Source organism: Talaromyces atroroseus, assembly GCF_001907595.1.
Source record: "Talaromyces atroroseus strain IBT 11181 chromosome Unknown scaffold_2, whole genome shotgun sequence".
NCBI classification, from domain to species: domain Eukaryota; kingdom Fungi; phylum Ascomycota; class Eurotiomycetes; order Eurotiales; family Trichocomaceae; genus Talaromyces; species Talaromyces atroroseus.
The window spans coordinates 228717-251225 of record NW_017971434.1 but is presented as its reverse complement, the minus strand read 5'-3'; the positions used below and the strand labels follow the sequence as shown (position 1 = coordinate 251225).

The window sequence follows — 22509 nt, the reverse complement described above, 5'->3', positions numbered from 1 at the left end:
ACTGCGCCGGTGAGGAAACTAATGACCCTGTTAAATTAGTATTCTAATCGCTATTTGGCATACGCCTTTCCCCCAGATATTTTCTCCGGGTTTTCACTTGTCCCTTTTTTTTTTTTTTTTTTCTGTCATGGACTTGTGAAACAAATTTGTGTCGGGTCAATTGCACCATGGCATCAGGGCAGGAATTCCCACTGGTGACCATGTCACACGAAAGAGTCTACATGGCATCAGAAACCCAAAGCCAAAACCAGCATGAGCAAACCAATACGCACCACGAGGATGAAGTGCCTCATTATGAGGAGGCAGTAGCAGCAGCATCCATCAGAGACGAGGAAGCCCTTCCACCATATCAGCATCAGGACACCCGCAACACAACGTCATTGCGCCCAAACTATTACATCTTGATTCCCATGGCATTATATACTGCCCTGGTGGTGTATACATGGGTGGTGATCTGCGTGATTGCTCGCGGGCCTAGGGCGATGCAGAACGAAGACCTCCGGTATCGACAATATTACGCCGCTCGCATCACGCAGTCCATTGTGAGCGTGGCGACCCTCCCCGTAATCTCAGCAGTGTGTGCATGCGCAGCGGCGGTCTTTGTGCAGAACCAACGCGACACGAACAGTCTAAGCTTGCGTCAGGTCATGGCGTTGGCGGACCGCAAGTGGACAAACCCCTTGGCATATCGATACTTTGTGTCGTTGACTCGGACGCCGGCAGCTCTCAAGAAATTTGGCACCAGTTTCTTGTATCTGGCAATGTTCACGCACACTATCGGCGCCATCACATACCCGGTTCAGTCGGTATTTCTTGATGTCGAAGAAAGATTCTTCGATGGTAGTAGAAGTGTTCTCAACCAGGGAGCCGGTGGCGATTATGATATGATACAGACTTTATCGGAAATTCTGAAGCCTCGTCGATGGGTAAGTGCCGACCCGGACAAGGCGAAAGCAATATTTACCCTGCGCAACAAACTCCAATTAGCAGACGCCGGCGGTTTCCAGGCCCAGCTCTGGGGAAACGCCACGCGACTATCACAATACAACTCGAACACAGACTGGTATGCACAAGTGCCAGCTAGCTATGACACGGGCGGAGTCAGACAAGTCACACCTCGCATCAACTCATCGGTCGAGAGTGGTCGCGTGGCTTTGAGCGAATTCCCGACGAATTGCTCCTCTGTGTCTGACTATTTCTACACCTCGTTGAACTATTCATCCGCACGTTTCGGGTCAGTGAATATCAAGGCATGTCTTCCATCTAACGTGACGCTATCTCCGTGGCTTGCCACAGATGCCCGCCAGGATTTCACCGAGGAGTTGTATTTGAATATCAGTACATCTGGCCGCGCCAGCCTTTACGTCAGCGACGTGAACGGGACGTACAGGATTACCATGAACACAACTGCTGCCTTTTTTGAGCTCCCCAATCTTTTCAATGGGAGGAAACCTGGGGATCTGCTTGCAAACCCCACGGTATCATGTGGGTGGGATTATGGGTGTATCAATCGCGACGACACCACCCCCAGTGCTATTTTTTCGGATAAGCGGGACCTTGATCAGGAGGATTCGCTTGAAGATCAGCTTTACGACTCATATAATCTTCTGGGGCCATTGGCTACTATTGCCGTTGCTCTTTTCGGGCCGGGTTCGTGGTTTGACAATCAGCAGTCGCTCTTCGCCAGCGAGTACGGCGGTAACTATGAGAACGAAACAGGATGGCGCGCGTACCTGGATAGAAGCACTCGAACTGAACTACTACCTCTGTACCCTCTAATTGGTCCCAACGAGGATAAGATAATGGACCTGCTAGCAGACTCCCCATTGATGGACTGGCTTGAGACCTTCATTTCTGGAGGAGCAAACTCTACCTTCGCAGAGACACTGACTCGCGCCAGCTATTTGGCGTCCAAAGCCTTGTTCGAAACGATCCGCTCCACCATCGCGTATGGGGTTGCGAGCAGCACTGTTGAGTCGGCATTTATGCCTTCTATATCCCTTGCAGGCATCATTGTGGTCTCCGCCTTGATGGGCCTGTACATGATACCGCTCCTCGCCATGGCTCTGTATGCAGGTTTCAGTGAAAGTTGGACACATACTCTCGATTCCTTCGTAATGTTGCGCATGGGTGCCGCCATTGGCCAGAAGGATCTTCCGTTGCAAATTGGTAAGCGAACTGGCAAGATAAAGGTGCTGGATCAACTTCCTGGCGTTGTAAGAGATGTCTCTGGTCCCGATGATAAGGTCAGACAGCTGGCTCTAGGGCTAGGGGGTTCGCGACTTCAGTCCAAAGTGCGGTATTTGGCGTATCCGAAATCGTCCTACGTTTGAGAATGATAATGTATAGGCACCTTCCAAGATGTATATGACGATATTAACAAATATCAACAAGTGAACTTTTCCATTAGTTACAGACAAAAAAAATACCCCCTGCCAGAGGGGAAAAAGTATAGGAACAAAAGCACTAACTACACACAGAAAATGAAAAAGAAAACAGGGGAAAATTACAGGAGAAAGTATGTTTTTGGAGCCAGTGATCGATACACCCTGACCGAACAAAAAACCCGCGCTTTGCTATGGGGAAAAAATCTCTGGCTTTTTTGCGGCTTGTGCCGGGTATGTATTGAAATCCGCCTTTTACTATGGAGGGGACTTCCGAAGCACATATGGCATTGTTGAAGTCGGTACTCTACTTCTGGCGAGCTCTTACGGCCGGAGTCCATCTGCAATTGCCTTGCAGCAAGTTCGTCTAGTGCCTCTTGCAGCTGACGCTGCGTTTCTCGAAGTTCGGCCCGTACCTGATCATCGGACGGCTGCTGCTGCTGCCGTTGTTGTTGTTGTTGTTGTTGTTGTTGTGAAGTTTAGACTATCGGCATTCCTTTCCTCAAAGCTATAGATCCGCGATTGTCGAATCATCATATCAGTCCCATCCATGCAAGCGTGATAAATCCTTACGTGCTGAGGAGCAATGCAAGATATCATGAGAAGCTAGATAACGAGCAACACTATTATTTATCCAGACCATGATACAGGATCACCTGCATTACTTACCAGATATCTCACCTCATTCCTGAAAAGGAATTCGGGAGTACCCTTTCTTTCAAAGTACCTAGGTAAGAGAAAATGCTAACCCAATCTTGGAAACTCCCAGAGATAAGAGCCCGAGAAAATATACCCAGGTGTGTATATATAAGTTACATAGTTATCTAAGCAGCCAGCTTATCCAACGCCTCTCCATCAAGCATCATCTTGGCCCACTCCACCATCTCCTTTGCACCCAGCGCCTTATAAAATTTAATGCTCGGTTCATTCCACTTCAGCACACTCCACTCCAACCGCTTGCCGCCAACCTTGTGCACTTCCTGCGCCAAGAACCGAAACAGTGCCAATCCATAACCTTTGCCTCGCTGAGAAGGCTGGACGTATAAGTCCTCGAGATAGATGCCTGGTGCAGATCGCCAAGTTGAGTAGTTATAGAAATGCAATGCCATTCCGACGGGTACGGGATTGGGCGTTTCGGCCGTTGCCGGTGGGATGACGAGGGCGGTATATGTTGAGCCCCTTTTGGGCTGCGTGCCGGGAAATGAGAGGGTGGCTAGAAGCGATTCATGTGTGGCTTCGACTTCGTCTAGAGCGTGTTCGTAGTCGGCGAGTTCGCGGATGAATTGGAGGATGTAGGGCACGTCTGTTTGCCTTAGCAGGTTTCGTGTAGTCGGGGAGATCAATTGCACGTACCCTCTTCTGTAGCCAGGCGAATGGTGGGTTGATCAGACATGGTGGTTGACTTCTGCAGAGTTGTAGTTTACAAATGTGTTTGTCAGTGAATTTCGTTACTTTTATAGTCTATGAATTAGGTATGAAGTATGCTGGCTTTTATTCCAGACACGCCCTACGACATACGTCGATATAAAAAAAATATGAGTGTGGGGTAGACCCATGGCGGCTCTAATTTCTGTTATCCGCGGTATATTACTGGCCGGCATGCTATTTGGCTAGTATACTCTGGGCCTAGCTTAGCCCTAATTATACCAACTTCTGATGGATTTGACTACATAGCTGGGCAATAGTATACATGGTAATGAATGATCGTATCTCTAAAGCAGCCTAGAACCTACTTACCAAACATCTACTGCGGAACATCTACTACAGGCACCCTCTACAAAGAACAATGCCACTCGCTGCAGCGACAACGAAGACAACTATCTTGTTCGACTTGATTACGAATGTATACGCACGGTGTCTGAACATGAATGAAACTGGCTGGCTTCAGTCTTTGGCATGTCTCTTCAAACTTGGAACCTGTCAGCCTGTTTAAAGAGAATCAGTCAGAGCATTGGCCAGAGGGCTGTCCCTCATATCAGGGAGGGATAAATAACCGAGGGACCAGGACACCGAAAGGGGGAAGGAAGTATTCGGCCATTAACGTGAAGGTAGTCCAAAATTGAGATATGATATGGCCAAATATGCTGAGAGGTAATGCGGCCTACGTCAGAAGCGAGATTACAATTGCTGAGAGCTCCCACACGTCTCTAGCAATGTCAATCTGGTAGGGGCCGTATCGGTACATGGTCATGAAGTCATTTGTAAGCTCAGACCGCGCGATATAATCTACGCTTCGAAAGGAAACCTTCACTTTCTCTGGAGATAATCCAATGGAACTACATCCTCTGTTAGAGTCAATCTTAGTCCGCAAATGCTGTCTTCCAGGAATCCATTTAGCACGTTTACACACTCAGCACGCAAGAATTTTGTATGCTTGCATGGACGGAACTGAGGTGTTGATCCGACAGTCACGGATCTATAGCTTTGAGGAAAGGAATCCGGATATTCTAAATTTATTCTCAAGCTTCATTTGAGCAAACCAGTTGATGAGAGATTGTCACCTGCACCTGTGACGATGCAGCATATATATCCAGGGATTGGTCTACCGGTTTGAACTATAGGTTCCTTGGGATTAGACTAGCTACTGTATGAGCCAGGGCCTTCGTACAGACTGCCCAGAGACCGGCCATCACGCAGTCCAGGAAAAGAAAATATCTGGAGTTAGAACACCGTGGACGCATACTTTCCCCTTGGACTTCTGTCCCATTTAGTTGAGGTCAGCAATACTGTCCCTTTTTTTGAGGTCATCGCTCTTGAATATTCTGGAGCCTTTGGTTGATGCCAGCGTTCAATATAAACAAACAATTATTGTCTCTTGAACAAGCCTCTATGGGGTTCTGACATCTTTGAGTGGTAACGCAGAGCGTTTCAATGTATTCTTAAAGACTCTGATACTAAATCAATACTCTGACTGCCATTAGCCTAGATATATTAATGTAAGCGTATGATAGTATTCCTATCGTGAAAGTAGCACCGGATGGTATTACCTAGGTTTCGCTTGTAGCTTCCCAATATCGAGATAGACATCTGCTCGGTGAGTCAGGCAGTGGGCAAGATATTTGAGATTGAGGGCGGCTGGCAGCGGAAATTCTCTTTTTGCTTAGTAGGTATAGATAGAATACAATCAAGTTGTCTGCTAATGTTGGAGGCTTTTGGGGCAGTTCTATTGAGTTTCCCTTTCTCTAATTCTATTCCCTAATCGTATCTATTGCCGTACCGACTCTAGAGAAAATGTAGTTTTCCGTTGCATTTGGTGATTTTGGCATAGAATTGTTTTGGTATTATATAACAATAGACAAATTGGACCCTTGTTTTTCATCAATTCCGGATGCTCCATGATAAATGGATATGTCTGATCTTAGATACCTACGCATCCTTCACAGAAATCATTATCCATCGCTCAGTGCTCTATTACTTCGCCTTCCATCTACAGTCTAGTTATAATGGCAGACCCCAATAGACATGATAAGCGGTGGCTTGACAGCAGAGCTGATCATAGGCTCCTGTATTAGCCTCTATATTTGGCTCGACGTGGTCAATCATGAAGAATTCGACTTCTCGGCGGACCCGCCAGCAGTTGATTGGAGTGATAGCGGGTACGCTGGCATTTTGTCATCTACATACTATTCGGAGCGTACTATACTAGCTTTCAGGTCGCCGTTGGGTGCCAACGGCCCGTCCTCGCTGGCTTATTTTGTTGGCATGAACAAATGCACGCGAAGCTTTGGCGTGTGCATTCCTTTAATCGTGGCTGGTCAATTGAGTCTTCAATTCGGGTAAGGAATATGTTCCTTCCTCTTTCTCTTTATCTTCTTCGTTATTGTTGTTCTTGCAGCTGACCAAACCATAGACTCTACGTGCTTGGAAGTATCGGGTTGTTCTGGATCGTATGTTTCCATGTCAATGAGACCCACTAATTCATCGAAGCAGATGTCATTGTGCCTTGCCATGTTGAGGAATCCAGCCAGGTTAAAGACATCACTGACGAGAAACGCGAGGCGGAGCAGGCCAAGGAAGAAGAAGCATGAGTCTTGCAACATTTTTATCCGTACTCTATATGCAGGTGAACTGCTTGTGCGATGAGGCGTACCACATCAAACACTTGCGCATGATGCATTTCTGTACAGCCCTTGAAGCAATGGTTTCGAGTTAGTATACCGAATGGTTCGTGATTATCATATTTTAGAAGAATCACATGCTATGACGTAACTTAACGCAACATATCCTAGAAGGCTTAGGCTCTCAGAGATTCTCTACCACGTTGACAACACCTAAAAAGGCTCCGTCTGTATACTCTCTATGATTTACCAAAAGACCCCATTAGGAGGAGTCACTTTTTCGTGGCTTTATGTTTAGAAACCCGCTATTACACCTTCTATTCCCGGCTACATTTTCTTCCTCTGCTTGACTTTGTTATCACAATCACGAATGAGAAGAAGAATCATCGTGACAAGGTCACGAAAAACAAGGCCAAAAACAAGACCACGAAAAATTTGAACGCGAAGCAGATATCCGAAGAGATACTCGAGTCGAGCGATGACTCCAGCAAGGTTCGTGCGCGGACGTTTCTAATACCTAATACAAAATGATACTAATATGGCACTTGCAATACCTACAGAAATATCAGGATTTCGAAGCAGAACAGCAGGGTTGGTGAATGTTATTTCCTAGGCTCTTCGTATGTTACGCTAATGTTATGTTGAACGGACGTTGATCCCAAATTCCCCCCAATACCTGGCTTTTCACCTACGTTCCCCTGGAATCATCGACCTAATTGGCCATTGACACGCAAGGAGCGGCTTGCATAGCTAGAAAAGCTATCTGTGCATTACGAGAACACTCTCCAGAGAACAAACATTCTGGCGGTTAAGGAGTGGCACGCAAGTTTTCCGCCTGACCAGACGGTTCCTGATGAGAATGTCTGTTTTCAAGATGGCAAGAAGATTGAGGAATCGCAGATTGACATGGAAGGGGGTATCGTGTGGGATGGGGTAATAAGTGAGGTATCCTTTCTCACAGGGTCTGTCAGCTAATTGGTCTATTCTAGGGTCCTCCCGTTGACAATTTTCTAATTTTTATACGGAGACGATTCTGAGATCAAGACAAAGGCTCGATTGAAGCTATGTAGGAGTCTCTGAGCATGAAGGACAAAGCTGAGACCGGTACGCGCAAGATATGTGCCGTGGCGGCGCCCAATGAGGGAACCGCCGGGGCACTGTCCTAGGAAGCGAGATATGAGCGCCGGAGGCATTTAATCATTCTTTAGACACTCAAGGTGCAGAACAGTACGCTGAGGATCGCCTGATTACAGCTCACTTTACATCTAACGATGGATTTAGATAGGGAACATGGGCGATGCATTGACAAATCCCGCTGTATATTTATAAAATCATTTTCACAACGGGGTGGCCACCAAGGAATCGATTGGACCTACAGTGTCTATAGCAAGAACCGGAAGCCTTGTCTCACAGCCAGTCCAGGAAAGCCCTGTTCCTCATTGGCAATAATATCAGTGCCCTCTTCTTGATCAAGTTGCTTGTTCAATCTTCCAAGATAAATGCGAAGGACAGTGGAAAACACGATTGTCATAAAGCACATCCCGATATTGATACTGAACGCAATTATATATCGAGGGGCGGCAGAGTCTTTTATTACATAATGAGCAATCATGTAACTATATATCAATATTATAGGGCATTTCACAGTAGATTCACTTACCAGGGTAAAGGTAAGGAGTGTAAATCTGGCACACATTACTGAGACAGTTAATAAAGGCCAGGGCAGCTGCACGTTTTGCAGCCGGGCGTGGTAGGACTGTGTACATTTAGTAAATTATTTTCTGCAGCATCACAGATTACGGAGATCTTACTGTTAGAAATGTATCCGAGGGCGACAACGTAACTGGAATAAATGCCTCCCAGCATGATGCACATCGCACTGTAATGTTTTTGTTAATGACTGCCTGATATGTGCCAATTAATTGTGCGGACTTACACGTATCGAGCGGCAAAGTTGTTGGCTGCCATGGCTAGGACGAAAGATACAATAGCAACAATGGGTGGAAGCACCATATGCAAGTACCGTTCACCTGTCCGGTCCGCATGCCAGGCATTGATCAACACGGCAATTGTGCCTATGAGATACGGAGGGGTGGTCAGGAGCAAGGTATCAATGTTGTCCTTGCCAAGTCCAGCCATCACACTGAAGGCATTTAGTATCACCATTCACGCAACAACTGTCTTTCCAGACAGAGTGCCTCGTACCTTGGGAAGAATGTGGTTACAGCTCCAGCAGAAGTGCAGCCGTAGATGAGTCCAAGAAGCAGCCAAGCCTTTGGGTCCCTAATTGAGATTTATTGTCCATTGTCAGCTCTACTGAAAAAAAATCCGGAGCAAGAGATCCATCTTACATGATGGCTAGCTTAGCACCGTGGAACATGCTTTGGTGTTCACTGTCCACCCAATCGTCCTCACCGATATCTTCTTCTAGTCTCCAGGCTGCAAGGACCTTCTCGTCATCGCTCAGCCAGGGCGTCGTTCTGGGAAGATCCGGGACAAGAAAGAAGGCGATTAAAGCCACGAAGATCTGGGAAAGATTAGCCTCTGTGTCTTCACTCTCAAACGACAAAGCAGTGTAGTGTACCGTCAGAGAGCCCTCTATGATGAAAAGCCACCTCCATGCTGCAATACCTTTTGCACCATTCAAGCCGCTCGTGATACCTGCGGAAATTAATCCTGAGAATGCACCTGAAATCAAGGAGCCTGCATAGAGCAGCGCGGTCCGTTTGACCAATTCCTTCCTTGTATACCAGGCTGACAGGAGGTAGAGGCAGCCGGGCTGGAGCATTATCAGTAAAGCATTGCAGAACAGGAAACAGGCGATGGAAGCTCACAAAATATGCAGCCTCAACAAATCCAAGGAAGAATCGAACGGCCAGCAAACCACCAAAGTCTTTTGTGGCCGCAGTGCAGCAAGAGATGACACCCCAAACTGCCATACATCCTGGCAAGTAAATTGAAGGTTTTCCGAATTTGTTGAGAATCATATTGGAAGGTACTGCTCCACTTTTCAGCTCATTCTAGGAGAGTGACATCGGCTGGGCTTTACCTTGCATCAGGAGATATCCGACGAACAGGATGCTAACACAGACCTGGGGATTGCAGTCAGGCTTCTAGGTGTCTTCTTCTACACGTAACATAGTATTCCCTTACCTGGTATTGATCTCCAGTCAATTTCAAGTCATGTTGCAGCCCGGCCAGCTTTGCCGCTGCGATGTTGTTGCGATCTAGGTAATTCAGGATGTACATGACCAGCATGATTATCAGGAGTCGAAAGTCGATTTTCCTGACAAGGTCCTTTTCTCGTCGCGCTCTTTCTTCTGGTAACCATTCTAGTACAACTGCTGGTACCGTTTGATCTTTGGGGTTGTCGAGTACATATTGCTCGATATGATTGGGCTCAGAGTCCTTGACAGTATCCATGATTCAAAATAGTACAAGTATGGGGAATAAATGGCTTGATATGAAAAGATATGGAGCATGGGGTTGGTTGTCTTTTGATTTTATACCTGGGGCATATCCTGGCTTTGCCGCTTTCGGTCTGGGGCAAATTCCCCACGGGGTAACAAGCAGTAGAGTGCGGGGGAAGCCAGTCGTATATCCTGGTAGGTTTCAGCCCAACTCCTTATCCGACTTCCACGCATCTTAGAAGAGCGGATAAGAGGGAGTTAACTTGCCGGGCTCTACATCCCTGGCACAGTTACGCTGAGTAGAAATCATGTCGATGGCAATCCGGGCCCTAATTTGGACATTGTCTACTGTCGGAACTGGTGCCTTTCATGTTCCATTCATTGACCACCACGACGAGAGAGTCTATTTACATGCGCATCTGCTTTACACACCCGGGTTTATTTTCCGATCGTCTTCTGCTCTGCTGCCCAGGCCAATGCACTCTGCTTCGCACTAGCCTCGCCAACTTCGCCAAAGATATCCACTCCAAGTCTCGCGGGGAAGTTCATACGCTTGTGCTTCTCTAGACTCTGAACACTCTCGAATGAATCTTTGGGGAGTACGAAGTCTGATGTAAATGGATGGTATTATAGGTCAGATCCCGGGGAATGCGATATAACTTTTTGACAACCCGATGAATGAAGATGCTTACCCTCAAAGTTGCTGCGAATTCTTTCCGCCGTGACTGACTTTGGAAGGACCGCTGTTCCGCGTTGTACGGCCCAGCTGATCAACACTTGCGCTGGTGTTTTACCTAGTTGGCGGGCAGTGTCAACCACTAGGTTATCATCAACCGCACTAAAAAGAAACCGTGAGCAGAGGAGAGCCGTTTGATAGGCTAGGGGCTCAATTAGCATACCGAGGAATGTTGTAAATGTTGTTTCCCAAAGGAGAATAACCCGTAATAAGAATTTGCTAAAGACAATATCAGCATCTGAGATCATCATGCACGCCGGAATTGATTCCTATCGTGAACTCCTACATTGTCTTTACTCCACTGGAGAAGCTCCCGTTGCTGGAGGTAAGGATGGGCCTCAATTTGATTTACTGCAGGTCTGATTTTCGCGCTTTCATTAAGGTCAATTGGCGAATCAAGTTGTATCTATATGTGGAGGAGGGTAACATACGTCTTGAGCAATTCTTCAATCTTCTCCCGAGTGAAGTTGCTGACTCCGATCGTGCGAACTTTTCCTTCCTTCACCAGACGCTCCATCGCTGACCAAGTGTCCTTGATAGGTACGTCGATAACGTCAATGAGGCCTGTTGTCGCGTCAACAGGCTGTATGGTTTCGTTGGAGTACCGGAACGCTACTGGCCAATGGATCTGTTCAAGAGAGTAGAACTTGTCAATAATGGGGCCCAGGGCAATGATGATAGGTGTGATAGATTCAAATTCACCAAGTAAAGATCAAGATAGTCAGTCTGGAGATCAGTAAGTGACTTGTTCACAGCCTCTTCGACGTGTTCAGGTTCGTGATGGGTGTTCCAAAGTTTGCTTGTTAACTATGTAGTAATCAAGTTGACTTAGTGTACAAACAAGAATCGTGCGAGCCAATACGTACGAAGATCTCTCCACGGGGTACCCCAGACGCCTTGATTCCGTCTCCAACTTCTTTCTCATTACCATAAACAGCAGCCGCATCGATATGTCGGTAGCCTGCTTCAAGAGCTGTCTTAACCGCCTCGCGTACTTCGTCTTTTTTGGATTGCTGTTGAATATGTGTAAGCCACTGTGTACGCGCTATTGCAGTCCTAAATCTCGAACATACCCATGTGCCCAGGCCAACGGCGGGCATGCTATAGCCGCTACTCAACTTGAAGGACCGACCTGAAGCCATTGTTGCAGTTGAAAAAAAATGCCAACGGGGTATGATGAAGGACAGTAGAATATTTTCTTCAGGTCTTAGCCAACACGTTGGAAGAAGAGAACAAACCATAATAGAAACATTGAAACAGCCGACGCTCGGATAAGCCTTTCTCATTTCCCGGTGAACCCTATGCTTTTCCGACATGCTGCCGGATTATCCCTCCCACTAATTTCTGGAAATATACGTCATGCACTGATCTAGTAAACATTAGTTTCTGACCTGTGAGGCACTTGTCAACGTCTGTTGCTATCAAAATTACGGGCTTTTCCCAGCCGTTCGAAGCCTCGGCTCCTTCACCTCCCTCTTGATTGAGTCGTGGGCAATCCAACAGAATGGCGCCAATCAAGCAGATCGAATACTTTCGAGTACCTCCACGGTGGTTATTTGTCAAAATCACAGATTCTGAGGGAAACACTGGTTGGGGCGAAGCTTCACTGGAGGGACATACGGAGGCGGTCGAAGGCTGCCTCGATGCCTTTGCTGAGCGATTTGTCGGCTTGAATGCAAAGTATGACCCGTGTGTGGCCTTTATTCCTTGGAACCGAGCTCATTCTGTGCTCTAGTGATATTGAGCGTATATGGCAAAATGGCTACCGCATGGGCTTCTATCGGGGTGGGCCTATCTTGATGAGTGCCTTGTCGGGTATTGATATCGCTCTATGGGACTTAAAAGGTAAGGTTGACTGTGGATTAACTATGCAAGGTGAACTAGGCTAACACTTCAACTCTTCCTATAGCTCGACGATTCGGTGTACCTATATACGAGCTCTTAGGTGGAAAGGTCCGTAACCAGTTGCGGGTTTATGCTTGGATAGGCGGGGATCGTCCTGGAGATGTTGAGGCACAAGCGTAAGTTTTGACAAGTTGTAATACACACCACATCCACCTGATAGAATCGTTGTATGTAGCCGCAGCCGCATTTCTCAGGGATTCAAGGCAGTCAAAATGAACGCAACCGAGGACCTTGGCTGGTTGGATTCGCCCGCTACGCTCAACGCATCGGTGGAGCGTCTGAAGACTGTCAAGAGTCAGGGACTCGATGCTGGCGTCGACTTCCACGGGCGAGTACACAAGGCAATGGCCATTCAGCTTGCACAAAAGCTAGCTCCGCATGAGCCATTATTTATCGAAGAACCCCTGCTATCAGAGCATCCAGAATCTATTGCCGCCCTGTCCAAACTGATTCCTATCCCTATCGCGCTTGGGGAGCGCTTGCACTCTCGTTGGGACATTAAACCTTTTTTGGAATCGGCATCCGTGAGTATTCTCCAGCCGGATATTAGTCATGTCGGGGGCATCTCAGAGCTGCGCCGTATTGCCATTATGGCTGAGGCTTACGACGTGGCTTTGGCACCGCATTGCCCCCTCGGCCCAATCGCCCTGGCTGCCAATATCCAGGTTGATGCTGTGTCAGCTAACTTTGCAATCCAAGAAATGAGTTTGGGTATTCACTACAATCACGGTTCGGCAGACATTGAAACTTATATCAAGAACCCCGAAGCCTGGACAGTCAAGGATGGCATGCTGAATCTTATGCAGGCCCCCGGTCTGGGAATAGAGATGGACGAGGAAAAAATCAGAGCTGCCACTATGGGGGCTAAGGCCTGGCGAAGTCCCTACTTCCAGGGTCCAGGGGGGGAGTGGAGAGAGTGGTAATTGCGTATATGTATCTCTCTCTTGGAGTAGCAGTTCAGGGATATATTTCGCGATCGATTTAGCCCTATCAAGTGCAAAAATGAAAGTCTGTCAAATACTGCTTGTTACAGACCTTCTGATAGAATTGATCATGTCACGTCTTTCAATATATTTCTCATCCTTTATATTTATATCCGGGTATTTGCGATTGGACGCTTACATTGAGGCCTGTAGGCTGTGCGAAGGAAGTCGAGTGTGGGAACGGTGTAAGGCGCTAAGGCTACCCCAGGTCACGGGGCAAATCGACTCCATATATTAAGCCCCTTCCGCCGTTGTCTTGGCTGCTCTTTCCCTACTCCGCTCCTCCACCAGAAGAGCAATATCACATACACAGCCCTAGCATTTTTCCTCAAGCGTTGTCCCAATGGAGTCGCACGAGGAACCACCAAGTAAGCGGCGATGCGACAAAGAACGTGTCCGGGTAACTCGCGCTTGCGATTCCTGCAAGAAGTGAGTCCAGTCTCTGCTCTGATGTATACATATAGCTGAACATGTATGTGTATGCGAGAGAGACAGTTATGCTCACAATCAACCTAGGAAGAAGTTACGTTGCACCGGCACTCTACCCTGCAACACTTGCCAGCGAACTGGCAAGACATGTGAATATACAGCTGATTACAATAGGGGCAAACTGCCTCTAGTTCGGATCGCCCATCAGCCTGTGCAGGAGAGTAATGGGCAACAACAGCAATCAAGTTCTGCTGTGGAACCGGACAGGCTACCCCTTTTGCCTCAGTCTCGGCTTGCTCAATCTTGCAATATGACGGATATCAATAATTCGGCTGATAATCCACCATCTCGCGCCTCTCTCGAGCCCCATCAAACAGACTTGGAGGGGCACTATGTCGGCCCTTCCTCCGGGGTTTCGTTCCTAATTAGAGCGCAAAAAAGACTATATAAATATTTGTCGCTGCCCATTAACACACCAATATTTACATTTGGGGACTCTCCGTTGCCAGAGGTTGACTCGGGCTTTATGCTACTACCCCCAAGAAACGAAGCCAACGCACTCGTGGCGCGATATTTTGATTTTGCGTTCCCCACACATCGGTTCCTTCACCAACAACAGGTCGAGGGTTGGGTCGATGAATTCTATAGCTCCATGCTAGGGTCTGAGGCTCCAAGCTTCGGTATGCGGGGGAAACGAGCTGTGATTTTGATGGTTTTCGCTCAAGCACGGCAATGCCCGCCAGAATCGGATCAAAATTCAACCAGCTTTTCAAATAATAGGTTCGTTGATATGAAAGCCGTATACTTCTTTTCTCTTATGATTTCATTTTTCGGTGTCTGTCAGGATAGCTCATTGAGTTGATAGTGCGGCCTATTTTGCGGCCTCGGAAAAACAGCTCAACGCGGAGACGGGCCCTGTCCGATTGACGAGTGTTCAGGCACGGCTGGCTCAATGCTTCTATCTTCTGTCCCAGTCCCGCATCAATCACTGTTGGAGTTTATTCGGGACAACGGCTCGACTTGCCATGGCCATTGGCCTACATCGCACCCGGAAGCGTGAAATGGGAGCTAGCGTCGATCATATTGACTTTGAATGTCGAAAGCGCGTTTTTTGGTGCGCATATAGCTTGGACAATTATCTCAGTGCTGCCTTAGGCCGCCCACGTATATTTCATGACGATGACATTGACCAAGACTTTCCCACTGTCGCTGATGACTCGCGCATCCTCAGAGAGCAGATTCTTCCGCCGACATCAAATGCACAAAGTGTAATGCTCGCTCCCTTATACCATGCCAAATTGTCCGTCATCATTGGCAGTATATTACATGATGTTTACGGACCTCATAGAGCAAGCTCTCAATCAGAAGCATCAGCTGCCGCTCAACATGGTGCGGATCTCAACAGCTGGCGTGAAGAAATTTCCAGCTTTCTTGACTCTTCGAATGTTGACCTTTTAATTTTGATATATCAACGCCAATATACAGTACTAAATTTAGCTTTCTACCACGCGCAGATTCTGCTCTATCGACCATTCATTATAAAATCCTTTGGCGCTTTCGTTGATCGAGAGAAACCACGAAAAAATTTTCAAACCGAATCCGTGAACCAATACATTAATGTTTGTCTTACGGCTGCCACGAAGATTGCCGCGATGATTCGTGAACTTGTTGAGAATTGCCGAATGTACAGTACATTCTGGGTAAGAAAGTATACTTACGCAGTCCTCGAATCAGATGCTGATACGAGCACACAGTTTACGCATTATTATGGATTTTCAGCCATCATGGTCTTGTATGTGCGAGTTATTCAGCTGGCTGCACAGAAACGGAGTTTGGAGGAAGTTTCCAAATATCTACAAATTGGAGAGCAAGCTCAACGGGATTTGGCTAGTTGTGGCTCTAGATCCTCCTTCGCGCGACGCTACGTCGTTGTCCTGGAGGAGCTTCGCCTGGAGGCTCGAGCTGCGGCAAATCAGAATGATAACTCTCGAGTACTAAATACTATCAGAGATAACACGCCAACCTTTTCTCATACGATATCGGAGATTGGTAGTTTGACCCGACATGATGGCGTTCAGTTGGAAGAATTCGAGAGTGTCAACGGCCCACTGCACGCCAACAAAGAAATTGGTGTAGATTGCCGCATTGAAGAAACTGGCGGGCTACAGGGAACTAATTTGATGATCCCTCCTTCGATGCAGTCTAATTCCTCACAATGGTTAGAAGGCGGCCTGGAGGTTACTTTTCCTATGACTGGATTACCTGAACTCGCAGACTGGGAACATCTTGATTCCTTGGCTGTCGCCGGGATGGGGGAATTGGACTTTCTTTTCTCTCATGACGTGGAACGAAGAAACTGAGAAGAGCAATAATTGGTTATTAGTAGCCGTGGATTGAGAATATAGATTTTACGTGCCCTGACGGCTAATCTTGCACGATTCCTACAACCGTCATGTTGATGACAAACATATATACTTGTAAGGGCCAGAACCTTGCAAGAAATCCTATAATATTTTCTCAAACACCCAACAGGCCTTCCAGAAGATACACCAGTCCCACCGCACCAGGGTCAGGAACCCTACTCCATTCTTCTTCGGGTACGTAGACAGCGCGCCCAAGAGATGCACTCATGCCTTTTGTGCTTTCGCGCCCCTCTCGTGCAGCATCAATTGCTGCGGCTACTGTTGCACCATTCTGCAGAGACGTTATGAAGGGATCCAAAACGTCCATAACCGTGCGGTCTCCCACACGGGCTGGTGTAGCTTGGCATACGGCTTGAAGTGCCTCACTGGAAGCTTCAACCCAATTTTGACGCTGAATTAGGCATTGCTTTGGCAATCTTTTGCCGATTGCTCGAAGGGAACCAGCTAGGGCATTCAAGAAGATTGCATAAAGCGCCCCCGATGTACCATCCATATTGTTCTCTACGACGAGTGCCAGGAACTCGAGAAAATGGACGATGTCACCGTCTTCACTGGTATATTGGCCTTTGATGAACACTTCTTGCAGGATCGCACGTGCGGTCCGTGCTAGGGTCGATCCGCAGTCCCCATCTCCTACCACCGCGTCGAACCGATCGATTTCAGCCTCTGCAGCAATGATTACCTCACAAGCACGCTTAAGCATTGCTAAAAAATATCGCTCATCAACTATTAATTCCAGGTTGTTAGTCTGTCAATTCTGGCTATCAATGTCGGAAAGGCACCAACCTATCAGTTGAGATGTTGGCTTGGTTGACGAAGTTTCCTGATGGCTCCTACCAAGGGATGTCTTCCCTCCCCCTTCGGTGCCATTTGCACCAATTCTTGGCGTGATCGACCAACCTGGTGTGGAAGCTGGCGCATCTAATGCCTCAAGCATTTCAGAGTTAGCCTTGAGTAGCGTAATACTGAAGCCTTTCCCATCCAAACTGGTCATGAAAGTGCCGGAATATAACCTTGTAGGCTTGAGACGGGCGGCTGTGGTTCAATTACATAGCATCCTGGCTCATTATGGATTCCCATACCCACTTCAACCTGATCCACGCGGTCTGTAAAATCTGTCGTGGGCTTTCCTACGATGTGAACATGGTCTAACGCAGCGCCAACAGTAGCGAGGTTGTTCACTACATCTTCGCCAGCCTTGCAGAGCTCATGAAGAGTCATCTTGCCTTGCTGTGCAAGAGCCCCCAGAACCTTTTCAACAAGGACAGTACCTGCAAGGCCTCGTCTTCCGACCTTGCCGCTCTTGCGTCGACCAACCGATACATCATCTCCGACCACAAGTACACTAGTGTCGAAGCCAGCAAGTCTAGCTTTTTCAGCAGCCAGATGGAAGTGCAATACGTCGCCCGTGTAATTCATAATTACAAGCAGGGTTCCGGCGGAGCCAGCCACTCGTGATATGGTACTTTGTATTTGGTGCACACTTGGGGAAGCAAAAATGGACCCCGATACGGCGGCACTGAGTAGACCATCACCAACAAGACCTACAAACGAGGGCTCATGGCCAGCCCCACCACCGGAGATAATTGTGACCGCTTTATCCCCATCATGACTTGAATTGATGATAGCTTTGTGTCATTAGCACACTTCCTTTGTATGGGTGTGAAGCAGAATTTCATTCACCTTTGATATCTTCATCGTACCGCAATGATGGGTTGGCCAATGCCAAACCATGCAGAGCGTCTTGGACGAATGTTGTCCCATCAGTAATGAAATGTTTCGCAGCCATATCAACTTCGGGGAGCCAGTAGTGACGGTCTTTGTACATTACACTGCGGGTTGGCTTAAGTTTTGAAGGCTAGAGCATCTTATAGAACTCTGAGCCTCGCATGGTAGTTCTTCCATTTACCGTATGGCGGGACCTGTTTGTTTCGTACACTGCCAATGGCGAAACACTGGTGTTCGCTTCGAATTTTTCGATCAATCAACTTTTCCACCGCGTACAGACCCTTCTCTAATTGTCTCGGGTACATTGTTTCCGCCATTGGGATATAATTCCGGAGTATTTATCCGATGTGTATCTTACGTTATATCCGAATCCTTATGGAAACAATCGACCCCGAAAAAGTTTCTGGGGTATGGATAAGCTTCGCGGGGTACGGAAAAGCCGGGGGTATACAGTACGGGTAACTCGGAAAAGTACATGTGGGTCCCGACTTCCATTATCCGACTCCAGCATCTCATTAGATGATGTGACGACGCTCGTGAATAGCGCTTCGATTTTTAAGACACAATGAACTCCTCGATTATTCTTGTACGGAATCAACTATTTTGCAAATGCACTATCGTGTAGCCAATCAGGAATTGTGTGGAAACTGATCATACGTCATGCTACTTACACGTACACTTGAGCAAGCGGCTCTCGACGAGGACTGCAAGTTGAGTGGGAGTGCTTATAGATTTCCTCCAAGTCCGCCAGCAGAGGGCTTTCAGCCCCCATACATAATTGACGATGTTTTAAGGGATCTTGTGCGGAATGCGCCTGATGAGCCTCTCGTAGGCTACCCAAAGAGCGCACATGGAGTAACTGATTATGTCTATTATACTCCCTGTGATCTTGACAGATTCGCCAATGGCGCTGTGAAAGAGTATAAACGAGCTGGCCTTGCAGAGGTAAGCATAGGTATTGTAGGTGATGAGCTACCAGCTTGCTAAAACTAGTCTTAGTTCTCTCACCCGACTGAGAACCGCGTTGTCTCTATCCTTGGACCCTCGAACCTCGATTACATTGTGTCGCTTTTCGCATTGTCCCGGATGGGATATACTGTTTTGCTACTTTCAACCCGCCTGAGCACCGAGGCCTACGCAAACCTCGTCACTCTGACCAAGTGTACCAACATCGCTTACGCTCCACCTAACAAGAAGGCAGTCGAACAAATAGTGGAACATTTACAAATAGGCACTTTTGCAATTCCTGAATTTGCAAACTACTCAAAAGAGCCATCCGGACCGCTCATACAATCCCGTGGAACACTGCAGAGTAGTCACAAATGCGCTTTTATCATTCATTCGTCTGGCTCCACTGGCCTTCCCAAGCCGATCTTTCAAACCCACGGGGCGTGCATCTCCAACTATAGCACAAGCAAAGCATACCGAGCTCTACTTACATTGCCTCTATTCCACAATCATGGTCTCTCCACTTTTTTCCGTTCCCTCTTCAAAAAAAAAGGGATTTCCATCTATAACGCTAATCTTCCGCTGACTGGCAAAAACGTACTGGAAACGATGAAGGTGACGGTCCCCGAGAGCTTTCACGGCGTACCGTACGTCTTGAAGCTCCTGAGTGAGACCGAAGGTGGCATCGATGAACTAGCCAAGTGCGAACAAGTGTTATTCGGAGGAAGCAGCTGCCCTGATACTCTCGGCGATCTGCTAGTAAACGCTGGCGTCCGACTGATCAGCCATTACGGAGCTACTGAGCTAGGCCAATTAATGACATCGGCGCGCCCTCGGGAAGACAAAGCGTGGAACTACCTTCGGCCATTGCCAGCTGTGGATCCTTTCCTGAGTTGGAAGCTTCTCGAGGATGGTTCTTATGAATGTATTGTTCTAGATGGGCTCCGATCAAAAGTAACATCCAACTCTGACGACCCTCCGAACTCGTTCCACACCCGCGACACCTTCCTCAAGCACCCCAATATCCACAATGCTTGGAAATATGTGGGCCGTATTGATGATCGGGTCACTTTAGATAATGGAGAGAAAGTCCTTCCTGTGCCGATTGAAAACCGTATTCGACAGAGTGTGTATGTCAAAGATAACCTCGTGTTTGGAGTTTCGAAGCCAATCCCCGGCTTGATTGTGGTGCCTAGCACAAAGTGTGATGGATTATCATCTGAAGAAATTCTGGATCGAATTTGGCCGGATATTGTGGCAGCTAATCAGAATGCCGAGGCGTTCAGTCAAATCTCGCGTAGTATGGTTATTCTTCTGGACCCTTCTTGCTCCTACCCATCGACCGACAAGGGAACTATGATTCGCAACAAATGCTATGTGGAGTTTAATGACTTGATCGAAGCTGCCTATGCGCGTCTAGAAAACGGTCATGGAAACAAGGGGGACCGCCGCGTTCTAGTTCTGCCGGAGTTGTACAACTTCTTATTGGAAGTGTTCCAGAATGATCTTGGCTTTGCTGATATCAAGATTGATACTGATCTCTTTGAAGCTGGGGTTGACAGCTTGCAGGCGATCAAGGTGCGTGGCATTCTCCAATCACAAATTGACATTGGAGCTGCCTCTCTCGCGCACAATGTCATCTTCGACTGCGGGTCGATAAGGAAGTTGGCCGCACATTTGTACGCGCTACGTATGGGAGCAAATACCATATCTGAGGATGAGCTAGAAGCGATGTCAGAAATGATTACAAAATATTCGGCTTTTCTCGATAGGCCACCTAGTGAGAAAGTTGTTGTAAGTGGCTAGGGTTCATTATTCAATCAGATGAAGTTTCTAACCACGGTTTTACATAGATCCTCACGGGTACTACTGGCTCCTTGGGTGTATATATCCTCTCTCGACTTCTAGAAGAGCCTTCAGTGAAGAAGGTCTTCTGTCTTGTGCGTGCAACTTCTGAGCGCAACGCACTAGATCGCGTTTTATCGAGTATATCCTCGAGGTCTCTACCCATCGTCAACGCGTACAAGATTGTTGCGTTCCCATCAACTTTTGGAAGGGAAGATCTAGGTCTTCCAAGTGCGACCATTGATGAGCTGCGTGGTTCCTTGACGCATGTGATTCATGCTGCGTGGGCTGTGAACTTCACTTTGGGTGTTCGCAGTTTTGAACAACAGCATATCAAGGGCGTTCAGAACTTTATCAACCTTTGTCTATCCTCTAGACGTCCTTCTCCCGCTGAGTTTTACTTCTGCTCTTCAATCTCTGCCGCAGCTGCTACCCCTCTTCCGGCCAATATCGCTGAATGCCCGATCCCGGAACTTGCACATGCCCAAAACATGGGTTATGCTCGGTCTAAGCTTGTGACTGAGAGAATTGTTCACGCGGCCGCCAAAAATACTGGGATGGTTGCCAAGGTTCTGAGACTTGGCCAGATTGTCGGAGACACTGTGACCGGGTATTGGAACCCAACCGAAGCAATACCACTAATGCTCCAAACCGCCAAAACTTTAGAAGCATTGCCTGCCTTAGATGAGACACCATCATGGCTACCAGTTGACGTGGTGGCAAATGCTGTGCTAGAGCTCAGTGGAGTCACTCCCAATGACAGAGCCAGATCTCTTGCTCACGACCCGGACGTGGTCTACAATGTCCAGAATTCTAGAACTTTTCGATGGACGGAGGATCTGCTGCCTGCTCTACAACGGTCGGGCTTAACATTTGAGGTTCTTCCCAAGAGAGAATGGGTGCAGCGCCTGCGTGAATCCGAGCAGGACCCTCAGAAGAACCCAACAATCAAACTGCTTGACTTTTTTGCGGACAAATACGAGAATGATGCCCCTGGTCGCGCAGGACTATACTTCGCCACGGAGAAGACAGAGTCGTGTAGTCCTTCGCTAAATGGTGGCGTAGAGTTGATTGATAGTGGCTTGATTAAGAAATTTGTTGACGCATGGGCATCGCGGTGGTGATTCATCTTTTAGCATACCCGTGGATATGTTCCCTCATATTTACGCTTAGATGTAACACTTTGTTAGATCTTTTTGCAAAGCATATTCAGACTTGATTCTCCCATGCTCGTTATGCAGTTTTGCGTGAAAAAGACTCAGAACCCATTTAGCAAATCCAATTCTAAGTGCTAGCAAGGCCAAACGGAGTTCGATTATTACTAGATACCTAGATAGTTAGTAATGGTTGTCTCAGACCTCGGGACTTTACACATTATCCAATGCTATTAAAACTTGGTAGAAATGTTCCATGGCTGTAGTCAACAACAGATTGACAGGATTCCGTCACTGCAGAGACAGTGTTTGTATCCTTAGACCACGTATAAGTCATGCAGAGGTTACTAACCACCCGGCTCTGATCATTGCCTGAAACATAGGCCCACTCGAGAGCTTTTCCGGGGTACTCCGCATGGAAATCAAGTCGGCAATATTTCCGACTAGATTTCTGGGGAAAAGCTGGGGTTAGACTCGAAATAATGCCCCCCCAGCCATCCCCCGGC

The 22509-nt window shown here is 47.5% G+C and overlaps 9 protein-coding genes across 9 annotated transcripts; 5 read left to right on the top strand and 4 right to left on the bottom strand.

The window, feature by feature from the left end:
* Positions 1–167: 167 nt before the first annotated feature.
* Positions 168–2333, top strand: UA08_02219 (hypothetical protein; the record flags this gene model as incomplete). The annotated part of the gene is made up of 1 exon (XM_020265136.1): positions 168–2333. The coding sequence occupies one exon, from the start codon at positions 168–170 to the stop codon at positions 2331–2333; it is 2166 nt and encodes a 721-aa protein (XP_020121905.1).
* Positions 2334–3208: 875 nt separating this feature from the next.
* UA08_02218 (hypothetical protein) lies at positions 3209–3777 on the bottom strand (the record flags this gene model as incomplete). Its single annotated transcript, XM_020265125.1, has 2 exons — positions 3209–3687; positions 3738–3777. 2 exons carry the CDS (start codon positions 3775–3777, stop codon positions 3209–3211), a joined length of 519 nt encoding a protein of 172 aa, XP_020121910.1.
* A 2069-nt stretch (positions 3778–5846) lies between these two features.
* Positions 5847–7041, top strand: UA08_02217 (hypothetical protein; the record flags this gene model as incomplete). Its single annotated transcript, XM_020265114.1, has 6 exons — positions 5847–5980; positions 6038–6160; positions 6235–6271; positions 6512–6548; positions 6699–6934; positions 7003–7041. The coding sequence occupies 6 exons, from the start codon at positions 5847–5849 to the stop codon at positions 7039–7041; spliced, it is 606 nt and encodes a 201-aa protein (XP_020121911.1).
* A 1009-nt stretch (positions 7042–8050) lies between these two features.
* On the bottom strand, positions 8051–9865 carry UA08_02216 (hypothetical protein; the record flags this gene model as incomplete). Its single annotated transcript, XM_020265103.1, has 9 exons — positions 8051–8058; positions 8103–8198; positions 8254–8321; positions 8379–8585; positions 8648–8725; positions 8794–9221; positions 9277–9440; positions 9492–9534; positions 9596–9865. 9 exons carry the CDS (start codon positions 9863–9865, stop codon positions 8051–8053), a joined length of 1362 nt encoding a protein of 453 aa, XP_020121912.1.
* A 425-nt stretch (positions 9866–10290) lies between these two features.
* UA08_02215 (hypothetical protein) lies at positions 10291–11730 on the bottom strand (the record flags this gene model as incomplete). Its single annotated transcript, XM_020265092.1, has 8 exons — positions 10291–10460; positions 10545–10690; positions 10752–10807; positions 10875–10959; positions 11020–11216; positions 11291–11395; positions 11455–11601; positions 11662–11730. 8 exons carry the CDS (start codon positions 11728–11730, stop codon positions 10291–10293), a joined length of 975 nt encoding a protein of 324 aa, XP_020121913.1.
* A 362-nt stretch (positions 11731–12092) lies between these two features.
* UA08_02214 (hypothetical protein) lies at positions 12093–13416 on the top strand (the record flags this gene model as incomplete). The annotated part of the gene is made up of 4 exons (XM_020265081.1): positions 12093–12277; positions 12324–12433; positions 12498–12609; positions 12669–13416. The coding sequence occupies 4 exons, from the start codon at positions 12093–12095 to the stop codon at positions 13414–13416; spliced, it is 1155 nt and encodes a 384-aa protein (XP_020121906.1).
* Positions 13417–13819: 403 nt separating this feature from the next.
* On the top strand, positions 13820–16265 carry UA08_02213 (hypothetical protein; the record flags this gene model as incomplete). The annotated part of the gene is made up of 3 exons (XM_020265070.1): positions 13820–13905; positions 13993–14685; positions 14771–16265. The coding sequence occupies 3 exons, from the start codon at positions 13820–13822 to the stop codon at positions 16263–16265; spliced, it is 2274 nt and encodes a 757-aa protein (XP_020121907.1).
* Positions 16266–16422: 157 nt separating this feature from the next.
* On the bottom strand, positions 16423–18156 carry UA08_02212 (hypothetical protein; the record flags this gene model as incomplete). The annotated part of the gene is made up of 4 exons (XM_020265059.1): positions 16423–17054; positions 17115–17363; positions 17411–17940; positions 18032–18156. 4 exons carry the CDS (start codon positions 18154–18156, stop codon positions 16423–16425), a joined length of 1536 nt encoding a protein of 511 aa, XP_020121908.1.
* A 560-nt stretch (positions 18157–18716) lies between these two features.
* Positions 18717–21973, top strand: UA08_02211 (hypothetical protein; the record flags this gene model as incomplete). Its single annotated transcript, XM_020265048.1, has 3 exons — positions 18717–19001; positions 19056–20798; positions 20858–21973. 3 exons carry the CDS (start codon positions 18717–18719, stop codon positions 21971–21973), a joined length of 3144 nt encoding a protein of 1047 aa, XP_020121909.1.
* Positions 21974–22509: the final 536 nt, after the last annotated feature.